Below are 23,473 nucleotides of genomic sequence, written 5' to 3'. Positions count from 1 at the left end.
CCAACTCAAGAAGCTCTGAGTCTATGGGAAGACTTAAGACTGTGTTAACACACATCTCACTGGCCACAAAACAAACTGAATTGATTTCTCCAGAGCTCTAACTTCTTTGACTCCACTATGAAAGCATCATCGAGCTTTGTAGAAATGATGAGGCAACATAATATGGTGGAATGCAAGCAAAAGCTTCCAGGTAAACTTTGTGAGGTAAAATAAGAAAGTTAGATCCTGTAGAGTCTCTTTTTCATTTTAAAAAGTGTCATTTCTCTTACATTCATACCACCAACCTAGAGTAAGACTCTCAAGTGGGGTTTCCAATCTTTCCCCACTTTCCATGAGGCTCTTGCTCAGTCCTGGCTGTGCTCCCTTCCCTGGGGGCCATCTTGGTCAAGCATCCCACTTCCTCCTACTGAGGGGCGAGAACTGCATGTGAATGATCCTCAAGCACACACATAGCCGGACACCCGAGCACATTCCCTTCATGACACAGGAGAGCAGCCCCGCGAACCTGTTCAGCTGACACTTGAATCCCATGGTCTGGAATCACCTGGGCCGAGACCACATCATCCACGGCTCCCTCAGGCCCCCAGTCGCTAAATGCCGAGACTACTTTAAAGCAAATTCTCCCCTACAGTGAGGATACAATATACAACAGCATCCACCTCTGCCGAAGACACAGAAGCCTCTGGCTATTTTCTCCTGGAATTTTTAAATACATGCTTAGTAGACAGTCAACTCCCCAAGTGTCTACATAAAATGGTCTTTAAAAAAAAAAAAAAAAAAAAAAAAAAACCCTAAGAGTTTTCTGTAAAGGTTCTATTTTAGGGAAGGGTATACTAGATTTTGCACCCTACAGAACACAAAGTGTTTCCTGACTTTTTGTACCATCTTCTTCTTCCTCCCAGGTTAATGTTTTATTTGGTATTAAATGGACAATATTACTTTGAACCAATCTATTCATGGACATTTAGATCATCTGCAATCTTTTAATTCTAATGTGGCTATCTCTGTCATGTCATATCACATTATAAATGCATCCTTAAGATCAATTCCTTGAAGTGGGATTCAAGGTGCAAGTGCATGGTACATCGGGCCCTACGTTTTTCTAAGCACTTTTTCAACACCGTGTAATATAAATCTGAGAACTGTGTGAGACATCCAGATACTTCACAAAGGACTATAAAGCAAGCATCAGTGAACTACCACCAACACCCCTGAAAGTCCCTCCATGTGCCTCTATTCCTTAAAGCCCACACCAGTTTTCCAGAAGTACCTACCATCTTTATTTTGTGAGATTCACTTACTTGTAAGAAAACATGTGTTCTGAAGAATTGTAAACCAAAGGGAACAAAAATCCGGGGTGACATCTAAATACCCACAGAATTGCCCTGAAAACCATTTTTTGAGATTGGCTCCTCTTAAGCCAGGTGCTTGACTCTATCTTTGGGCATGATAGGTGCGTAAAAGGAACCACCCGAAAACACGAGGGAGAGGGGGAGAGAGGGGCCGTGGGGACATATGTAATTGTTAAACATCATTGTGCTCACCACAGGGCTAGTCGTTGTTCAGTTTCCTTGAGAAAACTTGTATGAAATTTGTGCAAAGGTTCAAAATTCGGGAATATGAGACTTTTCAAGGCTTCGGGCATGGCGTCCTCTTTGCTCACCGTGCTCTGAAACCACTGGAATAAAAAGACCACACACAGGGACACGTGAATGGTGGCAACTCGTCAGAAGTATTGGCGTAGCCCAGCGTGCCTGGAGGACACAGGGCTTTCCTGCTGAATCTGGGGCATTCAGGAGCACCAGGGCCCTACTGCTGTTCCCTTCTTCCATCAATGGCGTGAGAAGCACCCAGCTCATTATCAGGGCTTCCCCCAACTTGTTACCAGTGGATTGTTGAAGCCAGGAGAAATCTCTGAAATGGGCAGCTACTTCAAATCAGAACTTGCATTTTGGCCAACTCACTGGGTCACCACTGATTTAGACCACCGCACACCCTCTGGTTCGATCCGTCAGGAACATCCATCTCTGCTCCTTTGTGAAAATGCTGAGCACAGAGGAGGCTGTACCAGTGAGAGAAAGCCACTGCCTTCACACACAGTTACTCACCCCGCTGCGGTGAGGCAGGGCTGTCCCACGGTGTTCACCGAGTACCTGTGCGAGCACCTGCTCAGGGCCAGGTGCCATTCACATGCCCCAGAGGCACAGAAGGCCCGCGCTTCCTACAGACCCTCCAATGGCTAGTTCTTTCCCAGAATCCAGGGATCATAAAACTATCTGCGATGCTTCGAATTTGTTTCCAAGACTGAATAGAACTGATTAAAATAATAAAAGGCAGTCTTCTGGCAGATTTGCTGACATGGCTCAATTTATTACCAAGGCTAAAACGAGGCTTCTATTCACCTCTGGGGTCTTCCCCAAGCAGAAGTAGCTACATTTGATGCCGGGCAAAACGCAAACTATTCTGCCTGGGTGCAAAGCAGGAAGTAAGAGGTTTTATTTTAATTTTCTCCACTTTAGAAACTTCCTTCCTTTGCACTTAAAAATCACAATTATAAAAATTTTTATAGAGCATGTTCCAAATTAAATATACTATTACCGTCTAATTTCTATAACCCAGAACCAAATCCTTTTAATTGCAGTCAGAGAGCCCAACATTTAATTAGATCCAGCTCTTCTCTGAAAGCTACATCAGAGTTGAGATAAATTATGTAATTGAATGCTTTAGGGGAAATGCTACACATACCGAAGTGATGACCTCAAGATCCTTCAGATATGTTCTTTCGGTGGTGGATACTTCCTTAGCAATGAAGTACGCCTTGTCCGTTGGGAATCTCTGCAAAATCCACAGAAGAAACAAGACGTAATAATAATCTTTGAGCATAAGTCTCTAAGAATGTCCTGATTAAAGTGATACATTGCTAATTTACGATCCTTTGTTAATGGGGCTCAAGGCTAAAGAACCTCTTGCTTGTTCTCCTTTTTGTGTGAGGAACTAGGAGAATGGATTCTCACGATGAGGAAAGAGCCTGGGAACGTTTCCTTCCACATAAATCTTACCCTCAAAAGCCTCCAAGGAGTATGTTGGTCACCGCAGAGGGCTATTCATTCAAAATTGGGCGTCCGAAAATCTAACCAACTAGTAAGATATCAGAGCAACGCAGCCTTCCAGGAAATCAAAGAAACAGAAACCACAGCGGCCTTTGTCCCGGGAGCAGGGGGCTGGTGGTGGTGGTGTACGGGAAACGGAAGCTAGGGTGTCCGTGGAAATACACGGTGGCTGAGCTAAGGGGACGAGGTGAAAGCAGCTGGTGACACCACCGGTTCCTTGGAGGCCATCGCTTAGGTGAGCAGGCACCTCTCTACAGTGAGTCAGCCACGGGTTTTGCTTTCTCTTTAAACAGTAAGTAAAAGGCAATTCTTGTTGCTAGCCATCTTGCTTGCTTCCACAAGAGTCCGCCCAATTCCACCTTCGGTGGTACACAGGAGAGCACTGAAATCGGAGACTCGGACACCCGGATGCCCGTGTTTCCGGCAGTAGCGTTCGACATAGCCAAAAGGAGTGAGCAACCCAACTGTCCCCCAACGGACAGGTGCATAAACACACTGTGCTCTGCCCATACGATGGGGGGTGATTCAACCTTAAAAGGGAAGCTCTGACCCGCGCTACGACGTGGAAGAACCTTGAGGACGTGATGCTAAGTAACGAAGTCAGACACGAGAGGACAAATACCGCAGGATTCCTCCTAGATGAAGTACCTAAGCAGTCGAATCCAGAGACAAAAAGCAGAGTGGTGGTTGCTGGGGGCTGGGGAAAGGGGAGGGATGGAGATTTCCTGTTTAATGGGGACAGTTTCAGTTTGGAACAGTGACAAAGTTCTGGAGATGGATGGTGACAATGGTTATATGATCCTGTGAAATGTCCTTAAGGTCACTGAGCAATATGCTTAGAAACGGTTAAAATGGCAGGTGTTATATATATACAACTGCAGTTAGAAAAAAAAAAAAAAAAAGTAACGCGTGTGCATGCAGGCCCCCACACCTTTCTCCGGCCTTCCTCCTCGTCGTCGGTGCGCGGGCACACCTGGTCATTCAGCAGCGGGCTGACCAAGGGGGAGGCCTGCTTGGTGTCAGGGCTCAGGTTTGGAGACAAGACCACGCTGGCGGGCACAGCTCCTCCCTGGGAGTTGATGGACAGCTCTGAAAGGTGAGGGCTACCAGTCAGGGAGCCTATTTGAGGATGAGAAGTATTAGAGAGAGAGAAAAAAAAAAAGTAATTCCTTCTGGGACCGGATTGCTACTTACAATTTTCCCCCATATCAGATCAAATCTTTGGAACCTTGACTACCATTCTGCGTATTGAATGTGCTTCACGATTTTCTAGTTTTTCTCTGAATTGCAGCTGCCTTCATACTAAAGATACCATAGTGGGAATGAGTCAATGGAGCCAGAGTTCTGTGATTAATAAGGCAGAGAACTCTGCTCAGGGAATGTTTAGAAGCACAGTGGATCCCCAAACAGGATCTTCATCTCCTTACTACTGCCTTAGCTTCTATGAATTATTCCAGAAAACAGTGACTATACCACCAGGAGACATGAGAAAAGACTAAAAAAACAGAGCTATTCTAAAAGGAAACTAAATGACTGATGTACCCAGGACAGACTACACCTTGTAACAACGGGTCACAGCGAAGGAAAGGACGAGAAGCTAACTCCCCATTCTACCAAGAACAGAAGCAAGCTTATTATACCTGGTGATGGCATTCCGTGTCTCTCTCACTGTTTGGGACAGAAACACTAGCACCACATGCAAAGCTGGAGGTCATTACATTATCACAATTCCCCTTGATGAGTCAAAAAGTGACAGGTCATTAATGATTCCTCTGCAAAGGATACATTAAATAATATGAAAATGTATCGTTACCCATTATACGTCAGCCAAAGGAGAGGATGTGTACATGCAACATTTTGCCAACAGAATTTTGCAAGTCTCGAAACCTCACCCCGTTGAAGCCAACCAGGACATTTCAGAATATACTTCTACCTGCGTGTTTTCACCTAACACGTTTGTAATTCTAACACAGGTTTGCTAGGGCTAGCGCGAGGGTAAACAAAGTTCAAGTAGCCTGCAGTCCCGTCTGTTACCATTATTAAGGAAAGACGATGTAAAATGCTTTCTCATTTTCCAAAATGCGGTTTCAGCTCATGGCTATTCCGCACACGGACAAGGATCTTGGAGAGAAAGGTGAAGTGCCATTTTCTGGGCATACCCCATTTTCTTGACAGCTATCCTCTCCCTCTGGATTCATCCATATCCACTTTGAAATTACAAGATGGGGATGGCCTAGAATGGAGGGTAGTGAACTTGATCACAGTAGGAATGAACCAACCATGAAAAACCACCAACCCCCGCCCCGCCCCAGCTGGACCAGCTAGCGCTGTTGCCAATACATGCAGGAAAAGCCAGCACACCCAGAAGAGCAGCCGAAAAGCAGATGTCCTGCTACATGACTCTGGGTCAGTACGACGATCCCCGAAGAACGAGATTTGAAAACATGAGCAAGATTAAAGAAGTCTGCGTTTTGAAAATCCCTCCATGGAAATCCTGGCATTTTTTAATACGCATCACTGTTAGACAAAGACCCGTGCACCCCACACACCACCAGACCCAGCGAAACCCGGAGAAAAAGGCCAGAAATTGCTTCACAAATGTCAATTTTATTGACACTAGTGCACAACCGAATACAATGATTTTGAAAGAATTGGAACTTGTCAAATAGAAATAGTAACAATTAGAACCGTTCGCAAATGTTTCAAGGTACTACACTATTCTCTTCTTTAAAAAAAAAAGTCACAAAAAGGAAAATGTCATCACGACAAATAGGAAATAGAAAAGAGAAATTCTGGCAGTCTAGAGATCCAAACATTTCATGCATTTGTGAGTCACTGTATCAGAGTCGCTTTTTTATTCGTTCACCATGATCTGGCAAAATGTGGGGCTTACCTTCAGCTCTCACACTGTGCGTGAGGTCAGGTGAGGCAGTTCTAAGTGAGAGCATGCAGGGCCTCGGTTTTGCAGTGATGCGGAACAGAAAAAGCACTCACCTCATCAGTGAGAGTTGGAGCCAAGAATAAAAAGCGGTTAGAAGGCTGGCTTGTGGGAGTGAGGGGTGGGGAAACAGTACCAATCAGGCCCTGGACAGCATCCAGCAGCAGATAATAAACCACCTGCCCCAGTGGGAGGGAGAAAATGAGGGTGGCCCCCGTCAAGCACAAGCATTTCTACCCTCCAAAGGTCAAAAGCTATTTGTGAGGTGCCCCTGGGGACGCTTCTAATTTTGTAGACTGAAAGGATGAGAAAACAGACCAGGGTTCCAGGAGACATCTGTCCTGCAGAGAGGACAGGGCACATTTCAAAGAAAACAGCCATCCAGAAGAGTCTACACCAGACCACGTCAGAGACAGGATTCAGAAAATGGGATAATAATGGCAGGGAACTTCATGACAACCCATGTTCCTAGGTCGAGGAAAGGACAGCTCTGGGTCAGCCAGAGGTTGCTGGGGGACAACCTGCTGCATTCACTCACATAGCCTAAAGATGTGGGTGACCAGCAACTTCACACGTGCAACACACAGACTCGGGGAACAACCCAAATTAGGGTTGCCAATTTCCATTTCCAGAGTGGCTCCTTCCACTATCTTTATGTCTACTCCTAGGGCCTGAGACAGGAAGGCTGATGGGTATACTGAACAGTAGGACCAATAAATCAATAAATACCAAGCAGCCCGGTCTAGAAATCTAGCCACAATTCTACAAAAGGGGAAGGTCCAAACTCTGACGTTCAAGTTTGCTCATTTGAGCTGTGTCCATGGAGAGTAGCCCTTTTCTCCCCTTGCAGGCCAAACTACTTGAGACTTTGAAAATTTAGAGGTGACATGGTCCAAACCAAACTAGGTAGCTCATTTGCCATTTAGCCATCAGTGAGAGAAACTGATGAGGATAATCAGTAGAATTTGGCAGCTTGATAAGAAATTAAAATGCTCTTCTGACTCTGGGAGCCAGAGTGCTGTGACAATTGTCTGTTCAAAAGTGGTGTCCACGTGGGGTCCACCCTCAGGCAGGTGTGAAGAGCTGGATCTTAAAGTCGGTATCTATGGTTACAGTTAATAGAACTACATGTAACCAGTTTTCACTGAAGTAGTCCATTCCACAAACAAACAGGGTTGCGCTGTACGATAAAACCCGGCCCACTTATCTACCTAGCCTTATCAAGCCTGTTCAAATCATGCAGCTGGTTACCTGCTTTGAAGGCACAGCCCCAGGTGAGGAGAAAAGGAAATTGTAACTGATGTTCAGGGCTATTCAGTGGAGTCATTAATGCCTGGGTATCTTTTTTTTTCCTCTGTACACACTGACACAAAGTAATTTCTTTCAGGGATAGGCTCTAGGTAAATAGTTTTGGGGGATCTTTTGAGAAAGCACCTGGATATTAAGGCAACAGGTAGAAAGAAGTTTCAAGAGATTAGAAAAAGATCAGGTATACTCGAAAATCTTTTAAAAATTTTTTCCTATTTCCAGAAATTGTCCTGCATTTTGTTAAGGTATTTCCAGTTAGTAACTCTCAAATCCTCTACCTCTTCCTTCACCAAATGATTTCCGGCCCCCCACCGTGATCCCCCCCCACCCCACCCCCCACCCCCGCCGTTAACCCATAGCAAGAGGGCTGAGTTTATGTCACCCCTGTGGGCTGGAAAGGCCATCACAAATACTGCTCTCAAGAGAGGCATTTCTGGTAATTGCTTTTAAAAATCCTTTTAAATGTACACATTCTCATGGCACAATTAAGGAACTTCAAATTAGCATGGCTGTATTTATGGATTCCAATTTATCACCTAGCCGAAAAACTGGCTTAGCTTCTCTGTCTTAATGTATAATAGATTCATAATTCTTCTCTCCTGGCTGCTCTGGGGAAGCACTGCAGCATCACCCAAACTATAGTATCTCTTGACCAGCCCCTTGTTAGAGGTACATCAACAGCGGGAACATGGGTTTATGACCGAGCCAAACTCAATGCTCATCTCCCCCCTTTCTGGGATTGGGCACAGCTGCACTGTAATCTCCTCTGATTGTATTAAGGCTTAAGAACAAACTCACACATGTCTGGGAAAAGAATTTCTACTCTATCTTCCAAGTAATAGAAAATGGCATTTCGAATACTTAGTTGTACCTGTCCCATATTTTAAGTTGGTCAATACGCTGGTCATCTTGGTTTTAATTAGCTAAGTTGTTTTTCCTGTTAAGTGTTTAGAAAACCTGGTAATCGTTTTAAAAATAGTAACCCAGAGCAGGTTTGTTAAATATTTGAGAATACAGATTGCTTTCTCAATTCCTCTTTTCAAAATAGAACAGTATGCTGATTCTTCAACATTCCCCCTGAGAAAGTTACCTGGCAAGCTTCTAGATGCCACTCATCTATCATGATTTGTCTCCTGGTATTTGGTTCTAAAATACAGATTTTATCTCTACATACCCAGAATATGTTCCAAAGGCACATGTAGGAAATTCATTACAGATGTAGGTTTTCATGGATCTTTAAAAAGGCTCTTTTTAAATCCATCATCTCTCTCTAAAAAAGAATACAGTGAACTCTCCCTGGAGACTGTCTACATTTGAAAGCCAGTTATCAGAAAAGGTCAGTATTGAGATGGAAAATGGGTAATCTACCGAATGGACAGAATTCACTAGTGTGGTAACTCAGCTGGGTTCCCACCCCAGTGGAATATGGGGAAAAAAGCTGACAATGCTTTATTAAAATTACAAGGTACCACAAGGAAAGCTAGTCTACAGGATTACCATTTGTGGTGGTGCTGTCCTTTTCTTGCTACTGGAGGGTGTCGAGGGTAATGTGTGTATGTGCTTCTTATTCTCAGACCAAGGTCTTTGAAACAAAGTTTTACAAGCAGCTAAGCATCAACTTCGGTGTTCATCAACCAGCAACTCAGAAAAGCAACCGCAATGCAACTTGCAGAGAAATAGAGAAATGCCTACCAATGGAGCAATGACTAGAGAATGTTCTAGTGCGCTCTTACTTATGGAGAAAAGTTAAAGGAGAATTTCTCTTTGTTCAAACGTGGTGGCGGTGTTGGGGGCAGTGTCTGGGTTGGGGAACATGGTGCTTTGTACCCATGAAAAATACCATCTTGTACTCAGGACAAAGCTTTAGCCATCAGTGGGAAAGAACAGTTACAATTGACAGTTTTTACAGCAAGATACCTGTTAGGACAAGTAAAAGCCTCTTCAGTTTGGATTAACAAGAGATATTAATGTCGTGCATACACGGTTACAGGAATTTGGCCTTCCATGCTGAAAGAATCACCAAGCTCATCGTTATTGGAGAAGCGAGCACCCTTCCCGGTGGTATAAATCCATGCTTTACTGAGACGCTGCACTCTTAGGCCGTGGAGAGATGACAAAACCAGACAGTATCTGGGAGAGCCTACATTTTGGGGACACATCAAAACTAGTAACAGCTTATTGGCCATGCGTAGCCAGGTGGGGCTGTGTTGGGTGGGGTCTTCCCTATGCTCCCACCAGCCCCCACCAAAACAAACGCCCAGCTAAATTCTCTTATAGATACCAGCTACAGAAAGTGTTCTACCCCCATTTGAATGGACGGTCCCCATCCAAACACGAAGCCAACCCTTTGGTTAGGTGTCTGAGCTCCCCTATGTAAGCTGCAGCCCCAGATACGCTCTGTTTCCATGACCCCTCCCCCAGCTACAGCGATCCTGCTCCTTCCCAAAGACAACCCCCCCGCCCCCGCCCCCGCCCGGGGAACACACGGTACAAAGCGCAGGCACGTCAGAGTTCGATGAAATCAGTAAAGTGAAGTCTTCCATTTGCCTTCTGTTCCCCACCCTCAGTGAAATAGGGGATGACCCCGGCATGCCTCTGTGTTAAAGCTTGCTGTTTAGCGAACAGGATCACTGTAATTCTAGAGGGAACAGGTATTCCAAGTACAAATTGGTATTCAGCAGTGTAAAAAAAAAAAAAAAAAAAAAAGACATCAGACAGTGCTCCAACAATGCAGGGAACAGAAAGTACACCATGCTCCGAGGATAAAGACAGAACGTTGCGGGGGTGGGGGAAGCTTTTTTTTCCTCCTACATAGGTACATGCTGACAAACAGTGCATACAATGGAACAACAGAAAAATGTTTTCTCAGATTTATTAAACAAATGACAAAAATGAGAATGAAATCCCCAGCCTTTTCTATTTTAAAATTTGGTGCATTAGACATTTTTAATAAAATATTTTATCTATAGTATTAAATATACACACAGAAAGAACAGAAGGGAACTGGATTAATAATACAGGCCAAGCTTGTGAAATCTGGTTAGTTAGGCGTTCACGGCAACTTTCCAGGCAGAAAGGGGGTGGTGAGCATGAGGATCCATCAGGCACTGAGTTGTGTGTGGACAGAGCAGCAGGTACGTGGTCTTCACTAAAGAAGGCCTATCTTTGGTCTTTCTGTACATGGCTGCAGGCAGCACGACGAATTATTTCTTACAAAGGAACTTCTGAGGCCCAGGAAAAAGGGGCTGTTAGCCTAGTTTCATGAGCCAGAAAGTGTGACCATGAGTCACGACACACCAGTCATATCACTGCTGGCTCCAAAATGAACCTGCTCCTGTTTCCTACTTGAGAGCCGGTTAACAAGCCAAATTCGTCAGAGAGCAGGACAACCCTGCCTGCAGACTCCCTGTCCCACTACCACCTCCACCTCTTACCCAAAAGTAGAATGAGTCAGTAACTGTTGGATGCTTTTTACTAAACGTGCACACGCGTGCACACCCGGTCCTCACTCCATCCTTTGCGCCCCTGGTTTGTGCTGCGTTTGGCAACGACTTGCCATTACCCTTCAATTCTGCGACCACTGCACCTGGGCCAGCAGCAAGCCCAAGTATCTTCCAGTGCCCTCCCCGTGATTAACGGCACCAGCCCCGCAGTGAACCCTTTAAACTGGCTCTCAGCTACACGTGTAGATCGGATGTCCCGTGTCAACAGCTGATTTTTAATCCTCCCCGCTTTCAGATATAAAGCCACCCCAAGACATCCCAGAGTAACCTGATAGCGGCACCAGAGGCCGAAGAGATGCCGAAGGCTGTCTCCAGGCGAAGCTGAGGGGTCTGCAGTTAGTCTACACTGAAATGATCCTGAACAAAACAGTCTATTTAATTCTGAAAGCTTTCAAGAAAAGATTTTTCTCACTTCTTCCCCAGCTCCCACCAGGGGATGTTGAATTGCTTTCACTGGAAGAGAAGAAAAAGTTCCTCGTGCTAGAAGTGTCATTTTTGTTTCTTGGAATGATGTACTATTTCTTTTCTTTTGGTCAAAACAAGACTCTACCCACCACCTCCCAAACACAGGTATGGCATACAAATGAGCATTTGTGTTTGTAGGAGAACTACTTGGAAATCTCTAAGTAGCCCTTTTCAATGATGGCTCTAAGCAAAGGGCAAGGACATACCTACAACATAACACCAAATCATGGAGTTGATGGTTTGGTTTGTTTTTTTTTGTTTTTTTTTTTTAAATAAGAAGAGAACAGCTACATTAAGTGGCATGCTTACTTTGATCTAAAAGTCAATGGCTTCATTTTAAAAACCAGCGAGTGGTGGTAGAGGTACGCACCAGCATACACTTCAGACCCCACGGCCCTGCATCGATTTGCTCAACTCGACTGAAACAGACAGAATGAAACTAACAAGGAAAAAGCAGCACCAGTAAAGCCTCTCCTGTCTCCAGGGTCGGGTTTGTTCACCACTTACTGCTCTCGAAGTTCATGACGAGTGCTTCTCCTTCCATATGCTCTCATGGATGTGGTGAACGTGGCTGAGTGTAAAACTCATCAGAGAGCCACCAGCAGTGGATTATTCTGAAACATTCACTCCTTTCAGGTTCAAGAAAGACTTACTCTCTATCACAGCAATGGTAGAGAAAGATTCTGTTGCAGTGTGATTTATAAAATCTGCAGCAATAGACTCATCCCATGAAGTCAGAGGAAGGCCAGCCAGCCTCAGAGTGACTTATGCTCAGAACTACCAGAGAAGGCAGGCTTACAGCCTCAGAGAGAGAAGATCCCGGAAACAGAGCCTTTCTTAGGAATGTAATTCTGAGGTCTCTCTAAATTCTTGCTAATAAGCATAAGGGCCAAGGCAAAGAGTGATTAAAATAGAATAAACTCAAAATAAGCCCAATGATGAAGAGGGCCCCCAAATTTCTTAATTTAAGGCTGGGCCAATCATTGACTCATGACAACAACTGCACCAAACTCATTCTGTGCTGAATATGGAATAACATATTAAGTGGAAAAAGTTGATGGAAAGCATGTGAACATTGATTATTAAGATACGAAAAAGGATGCTGTACGCATATGCACAAGTTTTAACAAAATTTAAAATGACAGTTTAATCTCATTAATTTTTCCTTCTTTTAGATACCACTTCACAACACAATCAAAGGGATTCCAATGCTAATATGCAAGCTGAGTTTCTGATTCAATAGAGGACAGACTGGACTTTGTATACTTGGTGCAAATTTCAAGAGGCTCAGGCTGTATTTTAGTTTTGTGAGCCTGGCTTTTTTAAGTATTGCTGGAATTGAATCTTCAAAGAAGTTCTTCAGAATAAAATCAGAATTATTCACATTTCAAGTGTGGGCCACGTGGCACAATTTGGAGCTAAGTCTGTGAGAAATCCCCAAATATGAGTCACATATGTGGGGAAGAATCTGGCCCACAGACTTCAATTAAATGCCTGTCTAATAAAATATCGTCAATGGCATACAGATGCCTGTCAAAGGAGCTGGAGCAGTTCACTATAAGTTCCGGAACTCATTAAATGCATTTCTTCATGCTAAAAGAATTTCTTGCATTTTATTTTGTCCTGAAAAACAGCAACAACAACAAAAATCAACCACGAAAGGGGCTACAATTTGCATACTTTGAAATACCATCTCACAAAAGACATGGATGCAAGGGGGCCCTGGAGGAGGGCTGGCGGCTGGAAGATGTGTTTCTATAGATGGTATGTCTTCTACCCAAGGCCTTAAGGTATCCTCTTTCATAGAGCAGCTATTACCTAAAGACCTGGGCTCCTTATTGACTCAGAAGCCCTCTGCACTAGCTATTGTCTTAGAAAAACAGACAGACAGGTCTTGGGAAACCCTTTAGAAACTGTAATGAATCCACAGGTCACCTATTCACACCCAGTGCAGACAGACAGGTCTTGGGAAACCCTTTAGAAACTGTAATGAATCCACAGGTCACCTATTCACACCCAACCCCACTGCTGGTCTTGCTGCACCCTTGGTTCAACTTTGTGTGCACGCATGTCCTTCTCTGCCACACCGTGAGGCTCTGGGGGCCAGGTAAAGACCTGGGGAACCAGAGGCGCCCAGAAGGCAGAAGGTGGGAGGGTGTGGGCTTTCCCTGACCTCTGCACAGTGAGAGACCACGTCTCCTGTGCGAGCTGGCTCTGCCGGGCTCAAAAAATGCTTAAATGTACTTCCCAACCCATGCTTAGAATCTATTAGTGCAGAGCAAGCTCCCCCAGAGGCAATCAGTGAATATTCTCAGCACTTTAGGCTATGTGGCTTTTGAACAAACCATACCCCTTCTCTGTTAAGCACCATTAATCACATCAGGATTGCTGCTTTCATAAATACTGGCCCAGAAGCAGAAATTGAGTCACTTGGCTGGTACAAAACCAACCAGAGAAAAACTTGATGAGCAACCCTAAAAGGGGAACGTTTGTCAATACAGAACTGAGTACACTACCACTGATCAGCTGTTTTTAAAATACTTCAGATAAAAACAAACAAAAATCACTCCTTTAAGCAAAAAGCAAAACAAAATAATTACTGGAGCATGTTTTGCTTTGGAGGTTTACATTTGCTGATTCACATTGTATGCTGGGTAAGTTAATACCCATTGCTCATTCATACTTCATCATCAGGCTGCTGTGTAATTAGAGGTAAAAAGAAAACTCATTTGTACAAATCACCTTCACAAATAAACCACAGAATTCCAAATGTGACTCTGCTTAACTCACATTTGACTAAATTTTTATACAGCAAGTCAACATCTTTTTCTAAGTCCAAAACAGAATACGCAAAAACACATTGTAAGTGCAAAAACCCCACAACAGAAAAAGCAGTTCTTCCTACGTATTATGGACTCTAACTGCCTAAGTCAAGTCTACATGATCCCTGGTCTCCACATCTGATTTTAATTATTAATCTGAAAAAGATTCTCCAAAATTAAAGTACTGAATCAAAAAGGTCCTACTGCACCAAGAGATCACACAGACCAGAGCTGAAGGGCTAGACAGAGGTCAAGGTTCTAGTTTAGCTTCGTCATGCAGTAGCTGTATGACTATGTGAAGTCTCTCGGCTTCAACAGAACAAGGTCTGTCATCCACAAAATGAAGGTTTCCCCTAGACAATCTCTAAGGTCCCTTCTAGTTTTAAAGTTCTGTGACTCTGTTAAATATATAAATCTAAAGCGAGACATCAATAGACTACTTCAATGAACATCTTTCAAACTATCCAATAATCAGTTTGATTCATCAATCATGCACTGAATCAAATGATTAGGAAAACTAAACAACAAAAAGAGGTTTGTATAAAAATGGATTACATTTTCAGCGTCTTCAAAACCAACTTGTCAACATTCATGTGGACAGATAATCATTTGTGAGCCACGAGGTCAGTTAATATGTCTATTTGTTATATACGGCTGCCAAATTCTACCCTGCTTCCTAAGCATGCGTAGCTCTTCCCTTGTCATCATGCCACCTGGATAAGTTTAGTAAGGCAGTTGGCATGGTGGCACGCCAGGGATATATCACTGTTAAAATTCTTTTCGATAATCTGGTAGTTACTTAGGATCTAAAAATTGAATTCTACAATTCATCTTTTTAAAAAAAGTACTACAGACTGCAAAATACCAAATAACAGGCATTAATTAATCAAAGTATTTCATTGGTGATGCTTTCCTTACTCTGCAAGCAAGCCAGAAATTTACCTATTAGTTTCAACATATTCCACCAGATTCTAGAAGGCAACTGTGTCAGGCTGAGGAGTGACCCTGACTACCCAGCAGAACCACCTGGGGAACCCAAGTGGCACCCCAGACCCATGAGATAGAAATGTCTGGGGTCAGGGCCTAAGCATCACTGATGTTTAAAATGTCCCAGGTGATTCCCTTGTGCAGCTGGGGCCGAGAAACAAGCAAGTTAAAACCAGGCTCTTTGATCTAAGATGCAGGAATGCTGAGTGAAAGGCACTGTCAGAGGTGGGTAAGATTTAAAAAGAAATCAAACCTCTCACTACGTACACTTTTTTCCTGCACATAGAAACTTCTAGAAGTCACTGTTCCCAAGAAAAGACACTGTTCACCCAAGTGTGAACATTAAGAATGTACATGATAACCAGCCAAGGAGCAGCAATACTGGGAAACGGTCCTTCTCTCTGCTGCACATGATTCAAACGCAGGCCTTTAGTTTGCCAGCCTGGTAACAACAGTGCCTATAGCGAGGTCTGACTTTCCCCTGCATCATCACTCAATAGCATTTCTGTGTTTCAATTAAAAATTCTGACAGCCAGAGTTATAGCTTAAAACATAGCTAACAATTTGACCGACTGATGCAAATCCCAACCAAACCAGCAATCCCTTATAAATTAATTCTACCTGACATCCTTTACATCATTTCATATAAAGTCTGGAAAAAAGAAAGACTATTCTCCCTATTAAAACGTTCATTAATCTTGACAAAGATTTCACCAACCCTTAATCTCAACCAGCAATCAATTTACAAACGGTCTTGAATTATGTTAATCCCTTACTTTATGAGGCTCCGAAAAGCAGCACCTCCTCTTAAAGAAGGGGGAAAAAGTAAAACCAACACCATTCCTGGGATCTCAATGAGACTTCAGTCCAAACATTCAATCAACAGGAGTGTGATCTGCACACAAACTCAATACACACAGAAGATTTCCACATAAATACCACACCCTATACACAAGATCAGATTCATAAGAACGTATTTCTTCCTCACCTTAAACCAGAAAGATAAACAAGCTCCTGGTAACTTGTCATCATGTCTTACTGTTTATCTTGTCCACCTTTTTTTTTTTTTTTGGAAAGCAACCCCACTGTGTGAAGTTTCCTTTTTCTTAAGGATTTTAGAGTCAGGCCTATTCTATGCAAACACGGCTGTCCAAAACTTCCTCTAACAAACGTTGATTAAAGATTAGTCGCTAGGACAGATCATCGCCACTGGAAGCCTGGACTCATGACTCCAGGTTCCCAGCACTTGAAGCCTGGCCCTCCTACTCATTCTCCTCTTCCTCCTCACTCATGTGCAGGCCACCCAAGTGCTTCTGACTTCTGAGCATGGAAGGGGAGCCCAGCACTGCTGGGTTGCCAAATGTGAGTGGCTGGCTCAGAGGGGTCCCCATTTCAGAGTCTGAATCACCGGATTCAGTTCCGCTGCTGGTGGAGCCCTCGGTCACGTGCAGGGGCGCCCGCGAACCCGCCATGCCCCCGGCACATGCTGACCGCATGGCAGGGGTCTTTGAGGTGGGAGCCGCGAGAGGTGCACCATTAGCCAGCATTCTACCTCCTGAAGTGGCCAGGCTGGTCAGTCCTCCCTTTTCATGGCCATCAAGCCCACCCAATGCCTCTGGGGTTGACGCTACCTGGCTAAGGATGAGCGGGTCTGTCTCCGACTTATTATATCTACTGGGGAGATTCCGTAAGTACGGCCTCTGTAAGACAGGGGAAGAGTTTTCGTAAGGAGGACCCTGGCTTGGGAGAGGATCTTCTCCCACACTTTCCTCTCTCGGGTCATGCCCGTTTTCGGAGATATAGCCTTGAGACCCGGTCCTGTCCCAACTCATATTTGGACTCGACTGTCTGCTAACAGGAGACAGTGGGGTGGCCGGGGTACTGTGGCCATCTGAGCCCCTGAACAGCTCGTCTATCAGGGAGCTGTGTCTTGGGAGTCGGGGGCTCCCATTCACATCAAAGGTTAGGTCTGCAGAATCATCATCAAGGAACTCTCTGGAAGGAGGCCGGGAGGACTTCACGGAGGGAGGGGAAGCCCTGCGCCTAGGCTCCGTCTGCCTCTCATCCCTGGAGAGCAGGTAAACCCCACTGGTCAAATCACCCTCATAATTGTCATTTGTTTGGGACTGTGACTGGGACACTTGCTCCCTGAGCAGGTCGGATTCACTATCTACGTCACTGCAGTCAATGAAAGGAATGGAAGTGCTGCTGCCTCTGGCAGCCCTGGATGCTGGACCTGTGCTCGGCTGCGGGGGCTGAGCTTTACTCTGCTGGGTCCTATCCTGAACGGCCTCCTCCTCTTCGTCGGCCGGCGCCCGCGCGCCTCCGTCCACCTTCCCGCCGCCCGCGGGGCTCTGGGGCAGCGCGGGGCTCTGGCGCGGCTCTTCGGCCGAGACGCCGGGCTCCTCTCCCTGCGGGCCACCTTGGCCGCCCGGGCCGCCGGCGGGCTCCGGGCCCTCTCCTGCGGGAAGGCCGGCACTCTGCTGCGCCTGCGCGGGGCGGGGCGAGAGAGAGGGAGGGTTACACCGGGGCTGAAAGCGGGGAGGGGGAGGTCAGAGGCTAATTTGGTAACACCCCTTAAGCTTCAAGCAGCCGGAGGGACTGCCCAGTAAAGGCTGCCTTCCACGCTGCTCAAACAAAACATTGCCCATGAGCAGGCGCACCCGAGTGAATTTGGTCAGCATCCAGAAAGTTCTCTCTGCGTGTGGATGCTGACGATGCAGGGTCTCCAGCAGCACGAGTGGGCCACTGCCTGTCTGCTCTCTAGGGCCCCTGGGCTCACAGTGGGTTTCCAAAGTTTCCGTGGAACAAGAGAATCCTTGCAACCCACAGGGGGCTTCCCAAGAAAGGGTGGGTGGGGAGACGAAGAAAACACATGGCGGGGCGCCGGCCCCCAAAGGCAAGTTGACATGGATTTCAGACAAAGGACAAAAACTTTGTTTATACTTCTAAGAGAGGAACAGCCAGGTTAGGCACTCTTTTTAGATGCATAAAGGAAATCTTCATGTTCTTCCCCGACAAAGTTGGCATTCTCTTATACAGAAAACCCGGAAAACACATCCAGAGGCCAATTCCAGAGAAAATGAGCTTTCACCATCCTCAGGGCAGGAGTGATAATGTCTCTTGTTGCCAATTGCGGTCACTGCCCTGTAACAGGAGTCCTGGGAACTCACCACCCAGTCTGGTGCCAACAAAGGGTTCTGACCTTGGCCCCGAATGGGAGCTACACCCAGCAGGTGCAAAGGAGGTCCCAGTGTCTTCATACAACCACACCCATTTAGCTGGAGGGTGGGCTCCGCTCTACTGGCTCCTGTGGGTGGTTCCACTCCTAAGCTGAGTTCAGGCCAACAGAGCAAGCTTCTCTGTGGCAAAAGCATGGGATGGAAGACAGAAAGTCAGCTGAAAAAGGACCCACTCCAGGGCACGGTGAGTCCAGGCTGGGGTGCACAGAGCCTGCGTCTGCTCAAAGCCAGGGCACACAACTATACTCTTCTCTACAAAAAGAAACCCCAAAGGTGAAGGGCAAATAACTCAGAAACATACTGTGAAACATAGTACTTAACAGAGAAAGTTTGGTGAAACAAAACCACCCCCCCACCCCCCCAGTTATAATAGTTGATCAGCATTACTGACTTGTTTTGGCACTTCTGAATTCAGCTCTGTAGGCTGTGTAGCCAGGCTTCTGATGGACTGAATCTTGCTGTGCTTCCTGGGAGAAATCACATAAGATAGCCAGTTAGATAAGCTGGGTTCTTCCCTTGTTGTTGTTTTAAATGAAAAATATCAACAGCCTTATGCCCTTCTTCAGTATGAAGGCACCTAAAGTAGTGTGTATGGATGCCCCATGGAAAGGGAGTCATTCTTTTCCTAATACCTGTGGGGTTCAGGGGTTAAACTCTGAAAAAATTCCCAGCAATCCCCTGCTCAGGTTTCAAGGAACCCCAGCCACTGTTCACTACTTTTCTAGTCCTTAGAAAGGTCAATGGGAGGGAGAGTCAGCTGGGCCCGAGGATGTCCTGAAGTGCAAGTTCTGGTCTGACAATGTATCAATTCATGTATTTTGGGTAATGATTTTCTGGATCAGTTCTGTAATAGAGGCAATCATCACTAATCAGCCAACTCTTTCAGTGTTGAGTTCAGGGAAGGCCTGCCCCCATTAATGAATTTACAGTCTCAGCAGAAGGAACTGGATTTAATGCCACTAGCACGTCTCCTTTATCTATTCCCTTCCTTAGTCTGCCGGTGCCCTCCTCTTCCTCCATGAACAAGCTTTAGAAACTTTTCAGCTACTCAGACGACAAAACTGTATAAATACAGAGAGATCAAATGCTAATGTACATTCAGCTTTTCTTCAAAATACTCCAAATACACAAGGACGGTCACAGCATCAGGTTTCGGCAAGAGTAAAACAAAGCACCGAGCACCCCGAATGTTTGTCAACAGAGAATCGGAGATAAATACAACGTAATACTTTCACAATACCCTAAAACGCCAACACAGAGCCCCAGATCAGGGTAGGGCTTAAAAAGCGAGATGCAGAATTAGGTACAGTGTGCTACTAAACAAATGAAACAGCACACCGAAGAGAAATCCTGCACATTCCTTTTAGATGCATAAATACGTGTAACGGGAGTAACACAAAGCTGATGGTTGTCGCCTCTGAAGGGGAGAAGGGTTGTTGGGTGTGGGGGTGGGTGTAGCTACATCTGTCCCAACAGCAGTTACACACAAAAAGGGAAAAAAACCCAGGAACAAACGAAATGTGGATGTTTGCTGTGTTCTCCATACTTTAATTTTAAGATGGATTAAAATGTAAAAAAGAAAAATGTTCAAAAGAAGAAATCCAGGGGCGCCTAGGTGGCTCAGTCGTTAAGCGTCTGCCTTCGGCTCAGGTCATGGTCCTGGGGTCCTGGGATCGAGCCCCGCATCGGGCTCCCTGCTCAGCGGGAAGCCTGCTTCTCCCTCTCCCACGCCCCCTGCTTGTGTTCCCTCTCTGGCTGTCTCTCTGTCAAATAAATAAAATCTTTAAAAACAAAGAAAAATAAATCCACATGCACTAAACAGCCCATAGTGCATCATCACGTCTGCCGTTTACCCTTTTATCTTATCCCTGGATTCTCTGCTTCTCCCCTCTCAGGGCAGCAGAGCCATGCTCGGGGCAGGGGGCCACTTGCCAGCTCTGTGACGTGGGCCAGTAACTCAATCTGTTTGAGCTGCGGTGTTTCCATCTTTAAAAAGGGAACAGGAGAGAGGCGCCTAAGGGGCTCAGTCGGTTAGGCATCGACTCCTGATTTCCACTCAGGTCACGCTCTCGGAGTCCTGGGATCCGGCTCCGCCGTCAGCAGGGAGTCTGCTTCTCTCCCTCTCCCCCTGCCCCCTTGCACTCTCTAATATAAATGAAAATCTTAAAAAAAAGAAAAAGGGGACGAGGAGCCCGCTGACCTCACGGAGCTGGCCTGAAGACTGTGAGTTAATACACGCAAAGTGCGTGGAAGCTAGCAAGGGCTGGAAGCATTTGCTAACGACAGCTCTAAATCCTGCTCCTTCTCATCCAAGCTGCATTTCATTAAAAGTTTATAGAAATACTCTCTATTCAAATCCCAAAATACTTAAGGACTCCTGGAAGAGGAAGTTTCTAGAGTGTTTTATCCCCACCACAATCTCCTGCTCCTCTTCCATCCCGCTCTCGGCTGGCTTCCTCCTCTTCCTCACTTGGCCCTCCGAGGTCCATTCGCATCTCACCTCGCCCTTGAGGAAGCGCCCCAGTGCTCAGATGTTTCTGTCTACACCACACCGGCCCAGGGGCCCTATGAAGCACTCATTTGGTAACCCACCAGGCCTGGGTGGAGAGAGATTTAGCAGGAATGCACTGTCACCTAGAGGAATGACTCTTGTCAAATCAGAAGTGGCATCGAAGTTTCCCTTACCTTTCAAACTGCACTTTCTTATGTCCCCCTTCTTTCACGTAGTCAAGAACCTGCTTCTGAGTCCGACCACTAGAAGGAAGAGGAAGAGACGGAAGAGGAGGCGGCATTCTCATTTAAACACACGCCACCCCATCTTTCCTTCCCCTCCTGCCATCACCGGGAGAGACGACCTCTGAGAGACACTGTATGTGCCCATTTCATCTCTTGGTATTTCCCTTCTAAACAACAGTGTTCCAGTGATAACACCCCTTAATAATTCTGCGTTTGCTTATTAAGCAACCATCCCGAGAGTCTGTATGCTTCGAGGAGGCGGGGATAATTCTGTTCACTGTGCATCCCCAAGGCCCAGACTACGATTTGACATGTGGAACACTCAAATGTTTGCTGAAAGAATGAGTGAGAAAGTGAACCAATGATGTGCAAGTCTATGTGGCGTTCCAAGAGGCTACACCAAAGTTTTACACTTGCTTCTACAGAGAAAGGAAATCCTGTCTGAATTAGAATAAAGGCAAGTCTCGGGAATGTTCCCATGGCAAACAGAGGTGTGAAAGGAAATCCTTACCTGAACCGAAATGATGACCCTCGACTAAAGAGAACGGGCTTTGGCTTTGGTTTGGGCTCTTCAAAAAGTCTAAAAAAGGCATGATGTTCAACACAGATTTTCCAGAAGGACTTGCAAAAATCCCGACTGGCCATGAGAAATTCCAAGGTATCCTGGTACGAGCTCTAAAAAGAGAAAATACCGCTGTGGGGTTTTTTTTTTTTTTTCCCCCATTACTCGTGGACATTGGGTTGAAAAATGAGAAAAGGGACAGAAAACAAAATATGTCCAATAAAATTTCAATTGTGTATTTTATTATATAGCAGGAACATAAATTCACATGTTTAATAAAATAAAGCTGTTCCTAATGACAAAATAAAGTCATCATTCAACCATTTTCCCCCCAAAGAATTCCTTAGAGGAACTAAAGAAAATAGGAATACTTAGCAGAAGTCATAACATTTCTTTTGACAGAATTCATAAACAAATTTTGTGTATGCACCTTACATTTCCTTCTTTAAAAAAAAAAAAAATCCAAGCACTGTAATCCCTTTTTTGGGGCACCTGGGTGGCTCAGATGGTTAAGCGTCTGCCTTCGGCTCAGGTCATGATCCCAGGGTCCTGGGATCGAGCCCCGCATCGGGCTCCTGGCTCAGCGGGGAGCCTGCTTCTCCCTCTGCCTCTCCCCCTGCTCATGCTCTCGCTCTGTGTCTCAAATGAATAAATAAAATCTTTAAAAAAAAAAATCCCTTTTTTGCCCCCTTAAAATAACTGAAACATACTTCTTCATTCTATTTTCTTCCTGAAGGTTCATGCCAACTTTGCATATTGGTCTTAGGTCTTTTCTCTGTCAAGCCACATATGGCTCAAGCCTCCAGGTGGCCCCAGGACCACACAGGAAATGAACATTTTTTTTCTGGAGCACAAAAGTATCACTCAAGGCTGAAAAAATCACGTCCTTTGAGTCTGGAAAAGTGGATAGTGTAATTTTCTATTCCCAGTCTCAACGTTCTCAATGTAAGTGGCCATATTTTATAAACAGGACTTACCACAGTCCTCAATGTTCCCAGCAATTCCAACTATTTTGAGGGCTCTCACAGTTCTGGGCAGTCCCAACTTACAAACAAGCGTGCCACAATTCTGCATTTGTAAGTAGCCTTTTGGAACTCAAAAAGCATTTTCCCATAGAAAACAACTTATAATGGGTGGCTGCTTCCTGGGTCAGGCCATAAAAGCTGATTTAATCCACTCTGTAGCTGAACGGTAAGACCAGATGGCCATTTATCATCTTTTCTTTTCCATGGGAAAAAAAAAAAAAAAAACACTCCGAGTTCTGGTTGGGGACATCAGAGATTTATCATCCATGTCCTCCACTGCCCATCTCCGGCAGGGGAAGAAGATGCTCTTTCTTCCCTGACCCCGTCCTGGGGTGAGCGACGTCTTTAGGGGTTCTGCAGGAACTGGGGTGGACCTGCTTATTAGCTTGTGAGAACGCGTTGTCAGAGACTTGGGGACAAAAGTGAGGACACGAACGCTGGGGACAGTTGGAGGCTTGTGTAGGCAGGGGTCAGCCCCGAATCTGGTGGATGCTAAGTGGGGTCTCAAGATGGTGGCCCAGAGGCGGGAACCCCAGCAACTATATAGGTCAGGCTATGCGGGGGGCAGGGCGCTGCACATTCTTTACCCTCGCTCTGTCTACGCAGGTGAAAGTGTGGTTACTGAGCATCTGGGCACGCCTCTGGGTGCAGACCCTCAGACACCGGCACAGTGGTGGCCACAGTTCCAGCCTGTGCCCTAGCAGAGCCCCTCCATCCCCGGAATCACCGGGTGGGCTCCGAGGTCTGGATCTGCCCACCCCCCGCCCCCACCCAC

At 45.6% G+C, this 23,473-nt stretch overlaps 1 protein-coding gene across 1 annotated transcript in view; it reads right to left on the bottom strand.

Annotated features, from left to right (window-relative positions):
• Nucleotides 1-23,473, bottom strand: part of FARP1 (FERM, ARH/RhoGEF and pleckstrin domain protein 1) — a 210,288-nt gene that overhangs the window by 36,975 nt on the left and 149,840 nt on the right. The window contains exons 9-15 of the mRNA XM_028112034.2: nucleotides 21,623-21,786; nucleotides 21,061-21,129; nucleotides 18,767-18,842; nucleotides 17,370-17,622; nucleotides 4,042-4,229; nucleotides 2,746-2,835; nucleotides 1,545-1,678 (exon numbers count right to left, since the gene is read on the bottom strand). Of these exons, the coding sequence (XP_027967835.1) occupies nucleotides 1,545-1,678; nucleotides 2,746-2,835; nucleotides 4,042-4,229; nucleotides 17,370-17,622; nucleotides 18,767-18,842; nucleotides 21,061-21,129; nucleotides 21,623-21,786 (974 nt within the window). The remainder of the gene's footprint in view (nucleotides 1-1,544; nucleotides 1,679-2,745; nucleotides 2,836-4,041; nucleotides 4,230-17,369; nucleotides 17,623-18,766; nucleotides 18,843-21,060; nucleotides 21,130-21,622; nucleotides 21,787-23,473) is intronic.

The sequence above is a fragment of the Eumetopias jubatus genome, unplaced genomic scaffold (genome assembly GCF_037043125.1).
Source record: "Eumetopias jubatus isolate StellerSeaLion01/CBP00866 unplaced genomic scaffold, mEumJub1_p1.0 scaffold_3, whole genome shotgun sequence".
Taxonomy (NCBI): Eukaryota; Metazoa; Chordata; class Mammalia; order Carnivora; family Otariidae; genus Eumetopias; species Eumetopias jubatus.
This window is presented reverse-complemented; position numbering and strand designations above follow the sequence as displayed.